This window comes from Pseudopipra pipra, chromosome 4, assembly GCF_036250125.1.
Source record: "Pseudopipra pipra isolate bDixPip1 chromosome 4, bDixPip1.hap1, whole genome shotgun sequence".
Classification (NCBI taxonomy): domain Eukaryota; kingdom Metazoa; phylum Chordata; class Aves; order Passeriformes; family Pipridae; genus Pseudopipra; species Pseudopipra pipra.
Window position 1 is genome coordinate 43,609,448 of NC_087552.1, and position 21,461 is coordinate 43,630,908.

Below are 21,461 nucleotides of genomic sequence, written 5' to 3' on the forward strand. Positions count from 1 at the left end.
ACAATTGCTTTGACTATCCTGCTCAACAAACCAAAAACTATAACTAAAATCATATTTTGTTGCTTTTAGTTGTAGCTAATCTAAAACAAATTAAAAAAAAAATCTTGTTGGGAGCAATGTGCAACTACCCTTGAATCCTTCACAATAAAACAAAGCATTGCCAAAAATCACACACAATTAATAGAACATACAGAAGCAAGATCATCTGTCTGAAGTCCACTAGCACCATGTAAACAGTGATATTTCCGTAAGGCTCACAAGGAATATTCACTACTTTTAAAAGCATGTTCATGATTTGACTGCTATATTGTAAGTGAAATTAGATGCAGCAATTTATATATATGGCTGCTGTGATACACCCTAGAAACTTTTTAATACCTGGCAGTTGATAGTGTCTCATTTCATACCATTGAAGTCAGATAGGGTTGAAAATATATTTATTTTGGTGAGGAAAAAAATAACCTAAAGAATAACTTATTGCTACTGTTTCCATATTTTTATGACAGACAATAGAAAATAGGTGTGGACAAGACATGTACTGGGGCCATTGTAAAGAAGTAATTTTGGATCTGAAGTTAGCTGTCAGCACAGCCAAACATTTCTTTGGGGTAGGGAAGTAAAAAGGGTGGTTTATCTAGGTGTGTTTGCATATTTATTCTCTACCGTGCATCTTATCTTCTGTGAGCTCCAAGTGAATCTGAGCATTGAGGGCTTTGAGGCCACAGTGACTACTCAGGAAAAAAGATATGCAAAAAGATACTGGGTATAACTGAATAGATATTTTAGTAAATGGAAAGATAAAATGCAGTAGTGGCTCTTTTAAATACAGCTTATCTTCAGAAGCTAGAGGCTACACTGCCATCAAAGGCAGTGGTAGGCTTGTCCTAGTGTTTGTTACCTGTGTTGCAAACATGAATGTAAATCAAATGATGGAATTTCTTCTTTATTATTAAAGTTTGCTGCATTCACAGTGAAACCATTTAGCATGGGAGCCACTGTATATGATCTGCACTAGGATATAGATTTCCTGTTGGAAATATATCATAAAAATATAAATGAAAATTTGCCAAAAAAAGGGGGAACATCAAAAAAAGGAAGTGATTCTGAAACCAGACAATTAAATTCTGTGGGGAGATGCTGTTAAATAGAAACTACTGCACATCAAAAATGTTTAATATGCATGCTTAATTGAGAAAGCTGGAAAAGAACAAGATTTTAAGAAGACTGTCACCTTTTGAGGGGGGTTCTTAGAGGTAGAAAAATATTTCCACAATACAAGGGTATCCAATTCCTAAATCCTAACTTCTTTACTACGTCAGTATGAAAAAAAGCTAAAACATTTAATAGGAAAAAAAAATATACATAAATCTAGTGCTGCAAACATGAAACATCGAGATACCTCTTTTAAAAAATGTTGACATAAGGGAGTGAAATGTTTTGACCTTTTAACCCTGTCTAAAAGGTTAACTTAAAAGTGACTAACTTCTCATTTCTCTGGCTCCACAGTTCTCTCTTTGGGATTAGAATTCCCTGGATGGAAAGTAAAGGCACTGACATAGTACAGGTATGAGTAGTGATGCATCCTTGTTGGAGCAGTGGAACATGCAGAGAAAAGGGTTGCAAAGGCTGCCTTTGTAACTGTCACAAAAAAGAGAGGAGAGGTGGTTTTGAACAGGAATCCATCCTAGAGCTGAAATCTTAGTTCTCTAACTCACCTCCTGGCTAGGCTAAGTAAAGCAACCTAATTGTACTGAAATGAGCTCTCATAAATGCTCTTATTGGGCCAGAATTTTTCAGATGTGATCTGTTCTGCTCTGATAATGTGACTTATTCTGCAGGTGCAGTTGATCTTTACAGTCAGTGCAACACATCAGAAAAGTGTGCACCATGGTGTCAAAGCTGATGAGCAAATGTTGTAGTTTATCTGTGCATGTTCACTGGCATTTTGCATGTTATCTTCAGGTAACAAACACTTAGCCAGAGCCACTGCTCATGGCTGGCTACTAGGTAGCTTAAATCCCAAACAATGTCTGGAGTTCCCAGCTACGTGCTCAGGTCATGTTCACAGCTTTTATTCACAAACATTTTTTTAACTCCACAAAAGGAATGTGCTTATGAACACAGTCTGCCTGCCAGCCCTCAGGTACCCTTTTCCAGATTTGTGTCAACTCTGAGCCTGATCTCCTGTTGGGCTTTCTGGACAGTCTGGACCCAGAGATGTTTCTCAGATGTGCTGATTCAGAGTCAACGTGCCTGGAAAACCTGGAGAAAGAGATCTTCGGAAAAACAAATTCCATATCAACCTCCATCTCTCCTCCTTTGGGGTCCCCATCAGCTAAGCTGGAGGCCATTAATGAATTGATAAGGTTTGATCATGTATATACAAAGCCCCTAATACTGGAGATTCCTGTTGAAGCAAGCAACCAAAACAATATGCTAGTGAAAATTGAGAAAGAATCTCTCTCTTCATCTGAAGACAAGGAGCTTCATCTGAAGATGCTGGACCCTGAGGTCCCAGCATCTGAGAAGGAAGAACCTGTAGACAGCTTCATGCCTGAACTGGGCATTTCTCATTTGCTTTCTTCTCATCCTAGCCTTGAAGCCTCAAACTACTTGTTGGATGCCTGTAATGACTCTGGGTATGAAGGATCCCCGTTGCCCTTCAGTGACGTGTCCTCTCCACTTGGCACTGACCATGTGTGGGAGAATAGCTTTGCTAGTGAACTCTTTTCCCAGCTGATCAGTGTTTAACTTGGTAGTGTTAACTCCCCTTGGGTAACTGTCCTGGCAGATATCAGCATATGCCCCTTTGTAAAGTGTGTATGGGGAAAATCAAGTGTATTCAGAAAAGTGTTGCTCTCTTCTACCCATGCTAGTAGATGGAGTGATGGTATGAAAAAACATAGTGTGTCCTGCTCTGCCCCCCCATCAGTGTTGGCTTATGAGCGAGGAAGCTTTGTTTCTCAATAACTTGCTAATTCTATATGAACCTGAAAATGTTAATTTTGTTTTACATTTAAAATTTTAACACCAAAAACTGCAGTGGGATAGTCATGTATAGACAACTGGAGTAAAACTTTAATAGTCTCTACATCTTACAGCTTTACTATGTAAATGCTTGTTTTCCATTTGCTATGTAGAGTTGCTTTCTCCATTTAATATTTAATTGTATTGGTGCAATTAAAATGCAGTGCAGCTCACTGACCCTTTTTTGCTTTAGATCTCAGTGGGGAGGAGGGAGTATCTGGGCCTTCCAGAACTTAAGTTTAGGTCCCTCAGTGTCTCATCCCACCAAAAGGCACTGATAAGCAGCACTTGCACAGTGTCTGTAGCCGGATGCTGTAGCAGCTTCTTCTCGATGTGGTAGGGGGGTTTGTGTGAGGGCCAGAGCTGCTAGAGCAAACCTTCAGCCTCAATAAGGAAAGTGGGTGGCAGGAGCTTGAAGTCTGAATAAAGTCACGGTGGTGTCACCCTGGTGTGGCCAGTAATGCCAACCAAAATGCTCAACTGGAGGGGAGGTGGGGGCAAGACAGACATGGGGTGAAAAAGGTGCACATTCTGTGTTAGCAGAGGATATTCTGAAGCATCAAATGAACTTCACAGAGAGAATTTCAAATATCACAGCAGGGCTCTCTGTTGTCCACATCCATTTATTCCAACACCACAATATTAAAAACACTTGAAGAGACAGAAGAAACTGAAATTTTATACTGAGAGAGCTGTTGCAGGTTTTTGCACAGCTGCTCTTAGTTTCAGTGCTATTTCATGTTTTGAATCCAATTTTGACAAAAATAACTTGGAGTGGGGAGGGAAGGAAATGGGGGATGGAATGGGAGGGCTTTGGTCACTAACATTCAAGGACATAGGACTTGGATTACGAGCTTCTTGTAATAAAGCATTCCATCTGAATAGTGGATAGAAATAGAGACTACAGCTATGCAAGGTAACAAATTTAGATTAAATACGCGAGTAGTCAGAGAATAGGTTGCTTTACTTTCAATCTGGCAAATAGGGATGACTGCAACAGGACCCTTAGTATCAAATAAATTGTTGTGAGTCTAAAAAGCAAACAGAAGTGAGGATTTGATCCATGGTTTTGCATTACTTTTGTTAGCATTATTGGAACTTCATAGGACATTAATTTCTTAACTAGTGCAATAGATGAGTAAACAGAGTAATTGATGGAACTGTCTCTGTTCAGTGCCGCAGTACGTGTAGGCAATGTGTGTGTTGCTGTGAATTTGACATTTGGGACTGAGTCACTGCAGGCACAGCCCATTCCTGTATGAGGCTCCTGCTCATTTTTGTGTCTTCAGGAGCTTATCCCAACTGTAGGGTAAAGTGGAAGTTTTAGTGACATGCACAGTCTTCTCTATCTCAGGTTATCAATGATGTTTCACTTGTGATGGTTTAGCATTAGAGTTGCATTTTCTGTGCACCTTAAAAAACGCTACAGTGACTAAACTGTAATAATGCAGCAAGAAATGGTGTCCCAGCAAAATAGATTCATTAAGCATTCAAGAACCTGCCTGGAAAACCTTAATATCCATTTATGTGTATTTGCAAAGAACATGTCTCCAGCCTTTACGTTTAAAGGTGTAGAAATTCTGTCATTAAGAACTTTGAGGGGAACAAGAAGGCCAAAACTGAAGGAGTAAGAAATAGCATAGGGCTCAAAGACACGTTACCACCTGATACCTGCATAATTGTAGGTACTTTGACAGCAATGCTTATGCAGTTGCTTTTGGGTTTTTTTCATGCTAGCTCAGATTAAGATACAACAACATCAACTCCCAGGATGAGGAAGAGTGGAGATGAAAAGTTAATGTGAACTCTTTTGGCAAACTGCTTAAGAGAGAAACTTGTGCTCATTGCATCATGTTTCATGAGGAAAATGTGACCTTTGTTTGCAATGAATAAGGAAGTTTATGGTTCTTACATTCAGCTTTTGATACACCATTACAAAGGCAAGGCCTGGTATCATATGCACACTTCATAGTGACTAAATCCAAGAACTCAGCAAGAGTGATTCGGCTTAAACTGAAGACCAAAGTGGGGTCACCTTTCACAAAATTATAGAGGCAGAGAAAAACAGTTTTCTTTAACAAAGACACCTGAAACATCTGGAAAAGCTGGCTGAAGGCAATTTGTTAAGCTGAAGACAAAAGTTGGTGGAAGCACTGAGACCTGCTACCTCCATGTCTGACAGAAATTGAAGTCCAACACCTGTATGTGAATGGCACACTGAAAGAAATATGAATACATCCAAGACATGGCCATCTTAAGCAAAAAATCCTGTACCAATTATCAGCCTTGCCTATGCTTAAGCCATCAGCAAGAAAAAACACCAGCAAATCCAGCTTTGTAAAGGACTGCTTCAGACAACATTGAGAATGAAACAAATGATACCTCTGCTGCGTATGACTCTCCTTTGTTCTTAAGCCAGCTGAACTGCAGTTCTCAGCTCCTAGGCAAGGTTCTCCTCCAGTAATTATTCTGAGTCAGTGGTTTAAGAAAGATCAGGGCTCACAACTTTGAGATTTTAAATTGCTTTGATTCATTTGAGTAGTTGTTGGTGGTTTGAACCAGCATCTTGAGTAAAGTGTAGTTTGATAGCTGCACACGTAAGCTTTTTTGGGTACCCTATAAACTTAATTCAACTTACAAGCCTCCCTTAGAGCAGCCAAGTGTTTTGAAGCCAAGGCTGCACCCACAGCAGGGGCAGGTAGCAGTGAGGGCACAGATTCCATTTTCTCCTCTGTCACTGCAGCAGCTGCCTGTTGTCACTGACACAGAGCACTGTGATCCTCCGTGGGCATTAGGCAAAAGGCACAGGATGTGTGGTATGGAGCAGAAAGCTGCTGCCTTCTGCTGGAGGAGTAACTCCCCTGCAGCATGTCCTACTTCTGCAGGCAGGGAAAGCATGTCTGTCCTGTGGCTAAAAACACCTCTGGGTGGGGAGTAATCAGGCATTGGAATGGGCTGCCTAGGGAGGTGGTGGATTCACCGTCCCTGGAGGGTTTTAAGATGAGACTGGATGTGGCATTCAGTGCCACGATCTAATAACCATGGCAGTGTTGGATCAAGGGTTGGACTTGATGATCTCAGAGGTCTTTTCCAACCCAGTTGATTCTATGAATCTATCAAGGTTTAACTGTGAAATGGGAATGAAAGAAGCTTTAGAGCCTTTCAGCTCCAAAGGAACTTGGTTCTGGTCTCAGTTTGTGTCTCAACTCCAAGAAAAAAATACTAATTTATATTCAGCAGTTGCTGAAAGAATTCAGAGAACAGAAGCTGGAAGTTGTTGGGGAACACAGGGCAGAGTGGGACGAGTTCCAAGCCTGGAGGAGAATTTATAGCCCTGAATAACATCTTTTACACTGGACATGGCTCTACCTCACTGGACTTTACACCAGAATACCGGATTGGACACTACTATGGAATGGACAGTTATCCCCAGTTATTCCCCAGTTGCTGTTGCATTGTTATACTGTTGTTTGTACCCCAGTTGTTTTTTCAAATTTTCACCCTCCATATTGTCTTCATCCTTCCCTCAGAGTTTTCCCGCCTTTTCCCCTGTTTTCCCGCTCCTCTGCCTGTGATTGGTTGGGGTTTGCTGCAGTGCAGAGGCAGCTGTTATTGGCCCTTTCCCCCAGAGACACCTAAACTCCTCCCTTTATCACCCGGTTACCCAATCCCTTTCTTTCCTGAAATGTCAATCCCTTGCTCCTCCCCAGTTCTGAATCCTCCCCTCAGACCTACCCTATTTAAGTCCCTGCTCACCCTAATAAAGTTGGCATTGCCTCACGAGACCTCTATTGTGTCTTGAGCCCTTATTGCAGTGCCCAATCCCTTTCCTATCCCCACGGGTCGTGGCAAGTGGCGCCCAACGTGGGGCACAGTAGAGGTCTCTCGCATCGAGAGAACTCCTGCGCCTTCACTTGAGCTCAAGGATCCTCAGGAGCGAGGATTACTCCGCCGACCCTCCCCTGCACAGCGGACGGCTACGGGCTTCTTCTGCCGCGTGGGTCGCACACCGGACAGGTGAGCTGCAGGGGACAACCCACACACCTTCACCCCACACCTCACCCCGGCAACTTTAATCGAAAAGGGAGGAATTACACCTGAGAGTGTAGAGCCCGATTACCAGCATGGGTCTCACACTCTCTACCTCCCAAAAGTACGTTTATCGCCGCCTCAAAGACTTCGTTATCGAGCACGGTCACCCTTTAGATAAAAAATCAGCAAAAGCCCTCACCAGATGGCTTGACCGCCACGGTCATCAGGTCAACGACAACACCACGTTTGACAAATGGCAAGCCATCGGATTCGAACTTTGGCGAGAGAGCGGCAGGGGTGACCGGCTCACGAAAGAGGCGCTTATAGCCTGGAGGCTTATTCTGATGGTGCTCCAGCACCAGATGATGAATAAGAACGACAGCGTTAATACCCAAGAAGCTGTACCCTCCAAGTCTACAGAAGAAAACAAATTTCACACAGAAAATGACACGGACAGAGACATTAAATGCACGGACACGGACACTTGCTACACAGACAAGGACACCGGGAGAGGGAAGAAGAACACCAGTCACCACACACAAGATGGCGGGAGGGACTCCGACAGCGAGTCGCAAGATGGCGGGAGGGCGAGAAGAAGGGGATCGCGGCGATCGCGAAATGGCGGCGAGGAGGCGGGGCCCCGGGAAGCGCGGGAAAGATCAAGGCGGGAAAAGCGGAGGCGGGCTCTTGTAGTTACACCCACAGCGCCGTCTCCGCCCCCGTATACGCGCGCGCGGAGCCCCTCCCCGGACACGCCTCCCTCTACCCCCTCTTCCGCCACTCCGGACTCCTCCCCGGAGCGATCCCCCTCCCGGAAGTCACGGGGTGCAGTGGGCGGGGCTAGGGCGAAGGCCAGAAGTAACATCCGGAAAGATGGCCGCGCCCATAAGGCCCGAGCCACCGGGGCCTACTCCGCCCGCCGGCACCCTTCATCGGACTATCACTGGCCACCCTATTCCCCAGATGAACCGGACGATGCTCCGGACATATGGAGCGAATTCCGAGAGGACGCTGCATCCGCTAAGGATGCAGAATTTTTAAAGGCCTTCCCGGTTTACTATGACGAAGGCAAACCGCCGGAGTGGCGCCCTATCTCGTATCCGATGCTAAAAGATATCAAAAAAGCTATAGTAGAATACGGGTTGGGCGCCCCCTTTACTATCGGTTTATTAGAGTCGTTCTTCCTGGCTTATACTTTAATTCCATTCGATATCCGGGGTGTAATGGGAGGGCTGCTTACGACAGTACAGGCCTCGGCATTCGAAACCGAGTGGAAAAAGCGCATTGTAACTTGGGTGAACGACAAGATGGAGAGGCGCGGTATCCCCCCGCGGCAGGCAATAGACATGCTCTATGGAGAGGGCGACTACACGCGTAGAGGGGATCAAGCCAGATTGGATCCCAAATTATTAGATAAGTCAAAAGAATTGGCCTTAGACGCCTTGAAGAAGGTGGCCGACGCGTACGTGCCGACCCCCTCCTTCACGATGATTGACCAAGGCGTAAAAGAACCTTTCACCGATTTTATAACCAGGCTAAAAGAGGCTATTGCCAGGCAGGTCCCCACAAAAGAATGCCAAGAAATTTTGTTTAAGAAATTGGTAATCGAAAAGGCAAATGAGGACTGCCAAAGAGCGCTAAAGCTCTTAAAGGATCCCACTCTATTAGAGATGATTGAGGCGTGCAAAAACATCGGGTCAAACTCCCATAAAGCACGTCTAATGGCTGCCGCATTTTCGGGTCCTAATCACTGTTTTGAATGTGGGGACAAGGGGCATTTCAAAAAGCATTGCCCAAAGTTGTCCCAATCGACACCCAACCTCCCAAACACGTTGTGTCGTAGATGCGGAAAGGGACGGCACTGGACCTCCAGCTGCCGCTCCCTCACTAACATCAATGGGGAGCCTCTCCCGTCGCGTCGTTCACCCCGGTTACCAAAACGAGTCACCTTTTCGTCAATGCCAGACCTCCGGTCGGGTGAGTGTGAGCCGTCGGGAAACGGGGAACTGAGCGCTCGGGGGAGCGCGATGATACCAAATGCCCCCCATGTGCGCTCCATTCTGCGCCAGTCATCGCGCCCAGCAACCCCGTAACTCGGCGGCCGCCTCCCGACCCGGTCCCGGTGGAAAAACAATGCGCTCCACTCTGCTGGGTGATCCTATCTGTCGTACACCCTTCCACCCACCTTAGCTCATATGAGCAATTGGCCAGGGTCATACCATCGGCCCCGGTCGACCCGGATGCCACATACTTAGTTACGTCACACCTTTCGGCAGTGGACAAGGGGATTTTAGTGGTGCCTTCTCTCCTGACTGGGCTTGCAAATAATAACATTGCTATTTGTCTGTGTGTTCATACCCCCCCCGTGCAGCTGGAGGAGCATGCTCCCGTGGCTAAGATGATCTCCATGGAGAACCTGCTGTGTGTGCTGTCTGAAGACGAGGAGCGGAGAAGAGAAAATAACAAAGAAGTTTTGTGGTCAACAACTGTTAAATCTTCTCGCCCTCTGTTAACCTGTTTAATTTACTATTCACAGCCCAGACGCCCACAGCGGGTCAAAGTGGAGGGACTCTGGGACACGGGAGCAGACGTAACCATCATTGCCTCCAAAGACTGGCCGCACGGATGGCCTGCACAGACGGCATATGTGCAAGTTAGCGGCGTGGGGGGAACGCAATACCCAGTCCGGAGTAAGGAGGTACTAACTGTCTATGGGCCGGAGGGCAGACCAGCGTCCCTCCAACCTTACATTCTCAACATTCCAATCACATTGTGGGGACGGGACGCAATGGGGCAGTGGGAGCTCTCCTTGAGAACCCTGTCTCCAGAACAAAATTTTTAGGAGGGGTCACTGAAGTGAAGCAGCTACCCAAACTGAGCTGGAAGACTGATGTGCCAGTTTGGGTTGATCAGTGGCCCCTACCCCATAAAAAGCTGCAAATTCTCAATGATTTAGTAGATCAAGAATTGGCCAAAGGACACCTGGAGTCTTCCACCAGTCCCTGGAACACTCCAGTGTTTGTCATCCAAAAAGCCTCGGGTTCCTGGAGATTTCTTCAGGACCTGAGAAAAGTTAACGAAGTCCTAGAACCAATGGGAGCCCTCCAGCAGGGAATGCCGTCACCATCCATGCTCCCTGCTGAATGGCCCCTAGTGGTCATTGACATCAAGGACTGTTTTTTCCAAATATACTTAAATTCGGCTGATTCGGCTCGATTTGCTTTTTCTGTCCCGGCCATCAACGTTTGTGAACCCCACCGCAGGTTCCAGTGGAAGGTGCTTCCCCAGGGGATGAAAAATTCCCCAACACTCTGCCAAATGTATGTGGCAGAGGCGTTGCGTCCAATTCGGCAACAACATCCACAATCAATCATCTTCCATTATATGGATGATGTTTTGATTTGTGCCAAATCTCAATTGGCTGTAGATGACACCTTAAATTCAACAATCCTGGCTCTAAAAAATAACGGATTGGAAATATCCCCTGAAAAGGTTCAAAGGGAAGCACCTTGGAGGTACCTTGGACTCAAAATCACAGAAAAAAACATTCGACCTCAAGTAGTCGAGATTAACAAAAGAGTCCAAACTTTAAATGACCTCCAAAAACTACTGGGTGCGATCAATTGGATCCGACCTGTGCTGGGGATCACAACCGGAGATCTGCACCCACTGTTCGAGCTGCTTCGTGGAGACGCTGACCTGTCCTCCCCCCGCCATCTAACACCCGAGGCAGTCAGAACCTTGTCCATTGTCGAAAACAAAATAAAGGAAAGACAGTCATATAGGAGGATGGAGGGACTGCCATCCTCCTTAATAATTCTTAGAGAACAGAGACAACCATATGGCCTTCTAGGCCAATTCACCGACAGTCAAAGGGACTTCTGTCTGTGGGAGTGGATGTTCCTCCCGCATCAATTCGGCAAGACGATCACCACCGTCTCTGAAATGATTGGAAAAATAGTATTCAAAGGCCGCACTAGATGTTTAGAGCTCAGCGGTGAGGAGCCAGATTTTATTTACCTCCCGCTGACCTCTGAGCATCTAGATCAACTGCTGCAAACCTCCATTGATTTCCAAATTGCCATCGGAGGCTACCCGGGAGAAATTCGGTTGCACCTCCCGGCGTGCCCATTTATCCAAAGATTGATTCAAATTCCATTAAAGTTAAAAATTGTTCAATCAGAAATGCCCATAAAAAATGCTAAAACATTATTCACCGATGGCTCAGGGAGAACTGGTAATGCAGTTATAATTTGGCGCGAAAATAACAATTGGCAATATGACATACACAAAGTAGAAGGTTCTCCCCAAATCGTGGAGCTTTCAGCAGTTGTGCGGACCTTCCAAATTTTCAGTGGTGAGCCAATTAACATTGTCTCCGATTCGGCCTATGTTGTTGGTGTGGTCAAACGTATCGAAAATTCCTATTTGAAAGAAGTATCTAATCGGACTCTATTTGAATTGCTAACCAAATTATTGTTTTTAATCCAAAACAGGCAATTCGGCTTTTTCATTGTCCACACCAGGTCACACACCGCTCTACCCGGTCCTGTGGCGGAGGGAAACCAACTTGCCGACCATCTGGCAGGTATGGTAGTTACTCCCAATTTATACCAGCAAGCTAAAATCTCTCACGAGTTCTTCCATCAGAATGCGCGATCGCTGCAAAAACAATTTGGCCTTAAATTATCTCAAGCCAGGGAAATTTTGAAAACGTGCCCTGATTGTCAGGTTGTCGCGCCAGTAGCCCCAGAGGGGACCAACCCGAGGGGACTCTCGGCGCTGGAAATCTGGCAATCAGATGTGACGCACATCCCTGAATTTGGTAAGCTAAAATATGTGCATGTATCTATCGACACTTTTTCGAAGATGATCGTAGCCACCGCGCATGCTGGTGAGAAGAGCCGTGATGTTAAGAGACACTTTCTGTCCGCATTCGCGAGGATGGGCGTCCCAAAACAGATAAAAACAGATAACGGGCCCTCCTACGTGTCTGTGGACACGAAACGGTTCTTTGAGCAGTGGGGAGTACACCATACCACTGGGATCCCTCACAATCCCACGGGACAAGGTATAGTGGAGCGTGCCCACCAAAATATCAAAAATTTGCTCAAAAAACAAAAGAGGGGGAGTATTGGCCTCTCCCCCCAAGAAAAACTAGACAAAATTATGTACGTTTTAAATTTTTTGAACATGCTGGAGGAACAAGAAACTCACACCGACAGAAGTCCAGCAGACCGACATTTCGGAACAAGTGTGGTAAGTTCATCCTCCCAAAAAGCAAAGATCATGTACCGAGACCCACTGACTGAAACATGGGCGGGCCCTTTCCCCTTGATAACTTGGGGGAAGGGTTACGCATGTATTTCAGGTCCCGACGGACCAAAGTGGGTCCCGGCGAGGAGGATAAAAATCCATCGCGACTGAACCACACCGACGACATGTATCTACCGCGAGTCTTCATTATTTCCAGCCTCGTCATCTTCAGACTCATCCCTCTCAGCGACACGTCACCTCTGCGAGAGTGGATGAGCCAACCGGGAGAAAATTTATGGGTAACGTTGGCTAAGGCTACGGGCACAGACACCTTGTGCCTAGCCTTGGCCAGCGCAGGAAGCCCATTTCGTACTTGTCTTGTAGGAGTCCCCATTACCCCCGCGGAATGGGACTCCTTTGTTTCCCAAACCAGAAATAAAGGAGCAGGCCCACTCAATTCCCCAAATCTCGCCCAGACGATAGCAGCTCTAAATTTTATTGACATTCCTTTTCAAGAAATTGATTTACTTGGTTCGCTCCCAACTAGCGCTTGTGTTGTTTTTCACCGTTACACCCAACCTGTTTTATTTACACCCCTTAATGTTACTGCCAATAACCCCCTCTATCGTGAATCCACTTCGCCGTGGTGCAATGGCTCCATAGTCACCACTATCCCTACAGAGCACGTTCCCAGAAATATGAAGCTCCCGAAGGGATATTTCCTATTGTGCGGGGATCGAGCGTGGCCAGGCATTAGAGCCTACCCCGAGGGAGGGCCCTGCACAATAGGAAAGCTAGCCTTGTTTAACCCGGCGAAGTTTCACCTTCAAAACCAATTAGTTCTTCCAAAAACTCGAGTAAAGAAATCCCTTTCCTTTTCGATGGGAGCACCTCTCCGGTTCCCTGGGTCCAAGCCAGTCGCCCCAAGAATTAAATCTGAGCCCCAAGTAATCTCCGCACCAATTCGGCTCCAAAATTCCCTCCCTGCACCACATGTGAACGTTGGAAAGCCACAATATTGGCCCACTCCTCTGCCCTTCCCAGAGGACTGTGATTCCAACATTCACATATGGTCCAGGGTGAAGAATTTCTGGGCGTCCTTCCCTATCCCTGGGATAGGGACTGCCCATGCCCTCTCTTTGCTCACACACCTCGGCTGTTGGCTTACCAAAGAGGCGAATGCTACCACCCAAGCAATTGAGGGCTTGCTGGCGGACACCCAGAAATTGAAAGAGGTAAGTTTACAAAATCGAGCCGCCATTGATTTCCTCCTCCTGGCGCACGGTCACGGGTGCCAGGAGTTCGAGGGCATGTGTTGCATGAATTTCTCGGACCATGCCGAGTCCATCCACCAGAGTATTGACCGACTAAAAGGCCTGGTCCGAGAAATTCGTCAAGACAAGGGCGGAGGACTCGATGACCTCTTTGATTGGCTACAGTTACCAAATTTACCTGGCTGGACCCGAAAGTTTATTATATTGTGCCTCATTGCCCTCTTTGGTTTGACCTCGTTGTGTATTGTTTTACCTTGTCTGGTTGTTTTCTTAAGAAAAACCTTGATTTCGTCTGTCACCGCTAACATCGTCGCTGCTCAAGCAAATAAAGAAGGGGGAGATGTTGGGGAACACAGGGCAGAGTGGGACGAGTTCCAAGCCTGGAGGAGAATTTATAGCCCTGAATAACATCTTTTACACTGGACATGGCTCTACCTCACTGGACTTTACACCAGAATACCGGATTGGACACTACTATGGAATGGACAGTTATCCCCAGTTATTCCCCAGTTGCTGTTGCATTGTTATACTGTTGTTTGTACCCCAGTTGTTTTTTCAAATTTTCACCCTCCATATTGTCTTCATCCTTCCCTCAGAGTTTTCCCGCCTTTTCCCCTGTTTTCCCGCTCCTCTGCCTGTGATTGGTTGGGGTTTGCTGCAGTGCAGAGGCAGCTGTTATTGGCCCTTTCCCCCAGAGACACCTAAACTCCTCCCTTTATCACCCGGTTACCCAATCCCTTTCTTTCCTGAAATGTCAATCCCTTGCTCCTCCCCAGTTCTGAATCCTCCCCTCAGACCTACCCTATTTAAGTCCCTGCTCACCCTAATAAAGTTGGCATTGCCTCACGAGACCTCTATTGTGTCTTGAGCCCTTATTGCAGTGCCCGATCCCTTTCCTATCCCCACGGGTCGTGGCAGGAAGTAAGGGCCCTAACCTCTTTGTTACCCAGCCTACCTCCTGGGCTCCACAGCAAATCTCTCAATAGTCCCAGATTTAATGTGATATAGGGTAGAAACCAGCACAAGTTCCCTCCCTCCCCAGAGCTCCTGATGGGCAGGCAGTTAACACATTGCTGCAGGCTTTCAAACACTTTCAGTGAATAAATAGATCCCAATTTATTCTTTCCTGTGTTAGTGTGCAGCTACCCAGTCTTTACTCAAGAGGGGACAGCACAACTACTTAAATATGTAAGGCAAACTGAGGTGGTGGTGTGTCCTAACTACAGCTGGATGAGCCCTGCAGAGGATTCATCAGTGCCAATGTAGCCAAAGCAGTAGCACTTCTTGTCACATCCAGAGGCTTATACAGAGGAAATCCTCTCCAGGAAAACTGATGGACAGGCCTTTGGGAAAGCAGGAACACAGGAATTCATAAACAGTATGAAAAAGACAGTACGAAAAGCCGTAACTGAAACTTTTATTTGGACTTTTAAAAACATTTTTTTAAGATAAAAAATATTTGATTATCCCTCTTAAAAATGAAATATATTACTCTCTCACATAAACAAATTCTCTTTTAAAAAGGAATATTTTATATGGATATGTAGGTACCATTGGTGATTTGTTTCTACATTAAAAAAGTAATATTCCTCTGTCAGTAATCTGTTGTTCAGGGTATCTGCTTTCGGGGTATGTCCACGAGGATTTTCAGAGACACTGGAAACAGCTAGGAATAAATTGTAATCGAGTTTTAAGCAGGATTGCGTGATGCTGCTGGTGCTCATCTGTGACACGTCTGTGCGCTTAAATCGGTTTCTGTCAGCTATCACAAGTGGCAGCGCAACTCTGAGCCACCTCCACCTTTGGCACCTCCGAAACCTTTCAGCCCCGGGCAGCTGGGTGCGGCAGGGGGCTCCGGGGCTGCGGGGCTCCGGGGCTGCGGGGCTCCGGGGCCGCCCGTCCCGCGGCTGTCGGAGCCGCCGCCCCTCCCCGTCCCGGAGCCGTCCCGGCCGCTCGTCCCGCTTCCCACGCCGCGCCTGGCCCCAATTTCGGTTTCACTTCTTCCGGCTCTGGGCAGAGTATTTCCTCATGGTTTTCGTGGGCCCAGGAACTCGTGCAGTGGCAGGATGCTTCCAGACTGAGGGGGATAAAGCCTCAGGTGAGTGGGTAAAATTCTTTACTTCACAGTAATAAATGTGGATATCGAGGTGCAAAGGCAAAGTGCTGCTCAGGAGTTTGGATGATTTTTTTGATCTTGGATTTCTCTTGACTTTCAAGCCAAGTTGGTGCCACTGAGTGTGCTTTGGTGCTTGTGCCCGGATATGGGTCCCCAGCTAGCAGAACATATTTTTGTGTTTTTAAAGAAAAAGCAATATAGGTGCAGTGGGAAAGTCCCTCTCTGGGAGATGCTGAATGCTTTCTTGCTAAATTCTCTAGTTTTTAAAGTTCTTGCTCATAATGTTAAAACTGTAGTTCTTTCTTTTGCCCATCTGTAAAAGTGTCCTTTAAGTCTGATAACGGGTGTGTGCTTTTTTCACTAGACCCCCCGTCAAAGCTAAAACGTAAAACTGACTCCAGATTTACTGCAAGAAAAAAACAGAAAAACGCAGCCCATCGGGCCTTGCTGGAAGTCAGCCAAAGAATTCCCTTTGTGACTGTGCAGTACATTTCTTGTGTCTGTCAAACTTGGAGAGGAGCTGGCAACAATTGCTGCAAAGCCTGGCAGCTATCTGATCACCCTAAAACAAACCCTGGGACGGATGCAGACCAGGATGCAAACTTCTGTCACAGACAAGCTTCCCTTTTGTTTTCCTTAGCGTTTCCAGCAGCCAGGGTGCAGAGGGATGAGGTAGGACAAGTGGGCCTTTATTTTCCTCAGCTATAGGGACACGGGTGCCGTGTCTGGCAGCAGCTGTAGCAGGTCAAGCTGCCTGCAGGACCAAGAGATTCAGTTACTTGTGTCCCCACCCCTTCCCTGTTTGCCAGTGGTGAGCGAGTGGAGAGCCAGGCTGTGTGAGCTGCAGGACGTGGGTCAGGCCGACATGCAGTAACCAGTAGGGAATTGTTTTTCATTAAGGTTTATTTTAAGTCCTCTTTTGCAATCCATTGTGTAAGCCTTTGCAATGCTTTAGGTCTGTCTATCCCTCGCTTGTATCCTCACTCCTATGGGATTTTACTAATGTCTATCCTTAGATGGTCAGTGCCACAGTGGCACTCACAAGGTTCCCCTCTGGCCACTATAATATGACTTTTTGTCATTGGAGCCCTCTGAAAAGGGCAGGTCAGCTATGGACTTTTTGTCTAAAGTGTGCCCTCCGAAAAGGCAGGTCAGCTATGGAGCCAAACTCTGCTGGGGTCTGACCTTCTAAACTCCTGCCTGGCTGCAGGTTGCAGTGTCGGTTCTTTGGAGTGTCTTGTTATTCTAGTGGAAACTTGTCTCTTTAGAAAACATCAGTTCTGAAGGATTCTTCTTTTTCTGTACAAATGTGCTGGTTTAATTTCTTATTTCTTGCTTTATTGTTTCCTATTGTGCAATACTCTAAGGTGCTCAAAGCTTGATCATGTTAATTAAAAATAGGTTCTAAGAAAAAGAAAAGGGGAACTGTAGAACTAAGAAAGCTCATATTCCTGGGATTTAGTCTTTTGAGAAGCTCTTCCTGTTAAGTCTAGGAAGGTTAAATTACCAACTATAGACTGTTTTGTACTGGGGCACTAATACCATTCTCTAGCTGGGAGCCCATCATGCTGAGAATTTAACTAACTGGTAAAGTGAGGTTGCAGGTAGGTTCCAAATTTATTGGCAGAAGGCAATACAGATATGTGTGTATTGAGATTGTGGAGACACTTATAGCTTCAGAGCTGAAAGTATAAGCTTTCTGTTTTTTAAAAAGGAAAAAATTGAAGAAAGGAACCTAAGCTTACTGTTCTCTGCTAAAGCATGGAAAAAACATTCTGGCAAGCACTCACAAAGTATTTGTTCTCCCTCTACTAAAGATTAATTCTGTAGAGAATAATATGGAAGGTACAGAGAACTCTTGATTAGCAGAAAGGCTATTTATTAGTCAAGCTCTATGACTCAGCAGGCTGGTCAAACCCTTCTGAGTTCTTACAGCTCTATTCTGGTCAGAATTTATGTGGAATTAATTTTCTTCCTTATCCAGTAAAGCTGCATTACAAGATCACCAGGTGAATTTAAATCTAATGGATACTATATGAAAATGAACAAAATGTGAAAAAGCCTGAGATTCATTAGAAATGTAATGACTAAACAGGAAGAGCCATAGAATGGAAAGAGGTTGATACTGTTATGGAAATGTTCAAAGGATTTGGGGTGGAGTATATAAATTCTTAAATGTATAAGTTTTCCTGGAAGTGTTTGGATAAATGTATTGAATCTATGAGCAGTGCCTACACTTTGGCTCTTCTCCATTTCTCTGATTAGGTTGGTACAGATTTATTTTGTCTAATCTTTATTGTATTTTATGCATATTAAAGCAATGCAAAATTAATCAGAAAAGGGAAAATGGTTGGAAATTTGCACTGATAGTAGATAAAGTTGGTAGCTTTTCGAACATACCTATTTTTACGTTAGACAATATTATCGCTTTTAAATAAAACTCTTTATTTAGAGAGATGATTAGACATAACTCTTCTGCAGAAATGAATGCTACTTTATGGTTAAAAACACTGAGTGTTTCCTCAGTATAAGACATACTTTTTGAGCCTGGCTGGCGTAGCCTTCAGTTTAGGATGCAAGTTGAGTCAAAATGATTGTAATTTGCACTGTGTTCATTTTGCCTTTGCAGATAAAATAATGGGAAGTGCTATCCTTTGGTGGAGCGGCTTATCTGTCAGACTCTTGTTTGTCTGCTGGCTGTGTGCATCAGTTGGAAAGCAATGTCAGATCCGAAATGAAATGGCTGACTGCAGTCACCTAAAGCTGACTCAAATTCCCTTGGATCTTCCAGACAATATAACAAGTTTGGACATTTCTCATAATCAGCTAAGACAGCTAGGTCCTGCAAATCTGACCAAGTACAGCCAACTGGTTTACCTGAATGCAGGCTACAACAGCATCTCTAAACTGCAACCAGAATTGTGCCAAAATGTGCCCCTGTTGCAGATTCTGAAGTTAGAACATAATGAATTGTTTAAGCTCCCTGACAGAGTCTTTGCTTCCTGCACCAACCTGACTGAACTCAACCTAGGATACAACAGACTAAATATAAAAAATTATCCTTTCCAACCCCTGGAGGTAAGCTTTAGAAATGCACATTTTGATGTAAATAAAGTATAAATAGGGAAATTACTGTATTTTTGCAGTGTGTGTGCATAACAGCTGCCTTTGCATCTGAAAATACCCAACATATAATCCACAGTTTTCTAAAGAAGAGGCCTAGTGGCTTTTTCTTTTAAAGCACACAGGAGTTTCAGCCATCCTTATGAATCAATGCTCTCCATTCCTTTTTCCCTGTTGCATCCCTTTGAGGCACCTCTCCATACAGGATATGTGCTGAGAGAACAGCAGCAGCAGCTGATGTACTGGGCAAAGTGGATGGTGTGGAATCTGAGTTGCCTGGGGTCTAAAAGTGGTAGGTGGCCTAAGTTCTCAAGGTTGAGGTGTAATTATTCAGACCTTGAAGGCCAGTGCTTAGGTTGAATGTAGTGTCTCTTAGGACTTTAGGAACTGACAAAGAGTAAAAGGGGTTTTATTCTACCTTTGTTTTTCCTGATAGTTTACATGCTGTTAAACACTATTCTCTGTAGCAGAGGTTGGGGGATCAGCACAGGAGGCAGGAAAGGACTATTCCACTGTCTTTGCACCAGGCAGAGAATCATGCAAAAGGAAGAGCCTAAGAATGCAGGAAAGTAGAGACACTGTGTGGATACTAATTGTTGTTCAGTGTTCTAATGAGTGTGCATGTTGTTTTGAGCAAGTCTGAACTTTTCCAGTTCAGTATTCCAGTTCAGTCAACTAACTATGAGTGCAGCCAGCTTCCATGCTGGGAACAGAACTGAAGTTCTAGCCTTCCTCACTTTGCTGCTGCCACATTACTGATGAAGACCAGGCTTGGGACACCTCCATGCACATTCTGTAGACTTGCCTTTAGGGCAGCATATCGTCTTCTGCAGGTGCAGGAGGAATCTGAGCACCTGGGCATGAGCTGAAGTATTGCAAAGTGTACAGTACTGATCTTTTTAGGCTGCTACTGCACTCCTCTTCCCCGTCCTCACATCCCATTTATGGGGCTGGAGCACAATAAAGAGAGTGGAATGCAATGTTTAATACTGCGGTAGTTATAACTGCAGCCACCTCTAGGCTTTTGTCACTTTATCTGGAGCAGGAGGGCTTTCAGTGAATTAAGGAATTTTAGCTAAAGTAGTTCTTTGGTTTGCAGTAGATACTTTAGCGGATTAAGACCATGAACACTATGAAAGTAACAGGTCTGAAAGATACAGAAGGCTTCTTCCTGCAGGAGCTTGAAAGCTGCCATTTCCCTAATACAAATTTATCTTAATTGTAGTATTGCAACTAATTCTAATCAGACTCTAATGAAATATTTCTATTTTTTTTTGTGTGTGTTATACATCTTCTCTCCAGAACTTGAATATTTTGGACCTATCTCATAATTCTTTGAAGTCGGCCAATTTAGGATTGGAGCAACAGTTGAAGAACCTTCATGAGCTCATGTTGGGTAGTAACCAAATCACTGAATTAAAAAAAGATGACTTTGGTTTTCTTAGCAACACCTCATTGAATAGCCTTGATTTGTCATCAAATCCACTGAAAGAGGTAGGAAGAATTTGAACAGAAATTCAATGGGTGTGAGTATAAAATGGAACTATCCTGATTTATCCTTTATGGTTATATGGCATTCACGTTACAATTTTGATCCACTGAGGTCAAAGATAAAACCATTCTGTTGTATAGAGCATTACTCCTGACATCTAGTAGTGGTACACATAATTATTTTCCTCGCACTGAAATCGGCACAGGCTGGTTCCATGTTGGTCAGAGGTCTCAGGCAAAAGCTGGATCGAGATGCTCTGAGAACCCTTATCTGGTATTTTTTGTGCAGATTTTTTTTGACATACTTTCTAAGCAGGGAAAAAGTTGATATTATGCAAGGCTAATTACACAATCCAGGTGTTACTTCCTAGTTAATAAAAGAGAACGTTCACTTGTGCCTATGGGGTACCCCAGAGAAATGATCATTGCAGAAAAGTATACTCACTCCTTTAAAAAAAATACATGGATGTGCATCTCTTTCACCTACCTGAATGTGCTCTCTGACCTGCTTCTCAGTGTTATAATGCGATTCTTTCAGGAGTGATGGTGTGGCAATTCTAAATTAGTTGACCCTCAGCATATGCATACTGAATACGCATTGAATTTCCTTGGTTTGTTTGGTTTGGTTTTTTGTTTGTTTTGTTTCCCAATTGATTGATCTCTAAAGAACTTTTACATTGAAATTACAAGAATATTTTAAAGTGTCATAAGCTTGTACCACTGCTAAGAGGTAATCCCACCACCATCTTTTGCTTGGGCACTTCATCCCTCCCTCTTTCTGATAGCTTTAATGAGGCTATGCACTGGATCATTGGGGAAACTCTACAGATTTTTTTGGCTTGGTTAGCTCGTAGTTACACTAGTTCTCTATCTGGTTCACTATGTGACTGCATATATGGCCATACTGGCAGAGGGATACAGTGTGTGGATAAGTAGATAGGACTCCTCCTTTCTTGGGCAGTGCTACTGAATGCTAGTTTCAGCTACTCAGATTTTACAGTACTGCTATCTGAAAGCAGCCTTGTGCATTTGAATCATTTTGAAAAATAGAGTATTTAATCACTCAGCTGATACCTTAATCAAGATGACGGGCCAGTGCTATGCTAGAAGCTTGTGATTCATATTGTGGAACCAGGTGTGAG

General features: G+C 44.8%; 2 protein-coding genes across 3 annotated transcripts in view; both read left to right on the forward strand.

Moving 5' to 3' along the window:
• Positions 1-21,461, forward strand: part of TLR3 (toll like receptor 3) — a 43,310-nt gene that overhangs the window by 17,248 nt on the left and 4,601 nt on the right. The window contains exons 1-3 of one of the 2 annotated variants that reach the window (XM_064652669.1): positions 15,432-15,687; positions 18,335-18,783; positions 20,131-20,322. In XM_064652669.1, the coding sequence (XP_064508739.1) occupies positions 15,618-15,687; positions 18,335-18,783; positions 20,131-20,322 (711 nt within the window). In that variant the 5' untranslated portion in view covers positions 15,432-15,617. Of the gene's footprint in view, positions 1-15,431; positions 15,688-18,334; positions 18,784-20,130; positions 20,323-21,461 lie in introns of those variants that run through there. The other variant, XM_064652670.1, reaches the window with a different exon arrangement.
• LOC135413768 (uncharacterized) lies at positions 1,535-3,200 on the forward strand. The gene is made up of 2 exons (XM_064653908.1): positions 1,535-1,564; positions 2,125-3,200. Exons 1-2 carry the CDS (start codon positions 1,535-1,537, stop codon positions 2,749-2,751), a joined length of 657 nt encoding a protein of 218 aa, XP_064509978.1. The 3' UTR covers positions 2,752-3,200.

Bases quoted from the DNA above. Each gene is read 5' to 3' on its own strand.
- LOC135413768 (XM_064653908.1), top strand. From the start codon at position 1,535: ATGGAAAGTAAAGGCACTGACATAGTACAG. The intron at 1,565-2,124 runs GTATGAGTAGTG...TTATGAACACAG, and splicing joins AAGGCACTGACATAGTACAG to TCTGCCTGCCAGCCCTCAGG.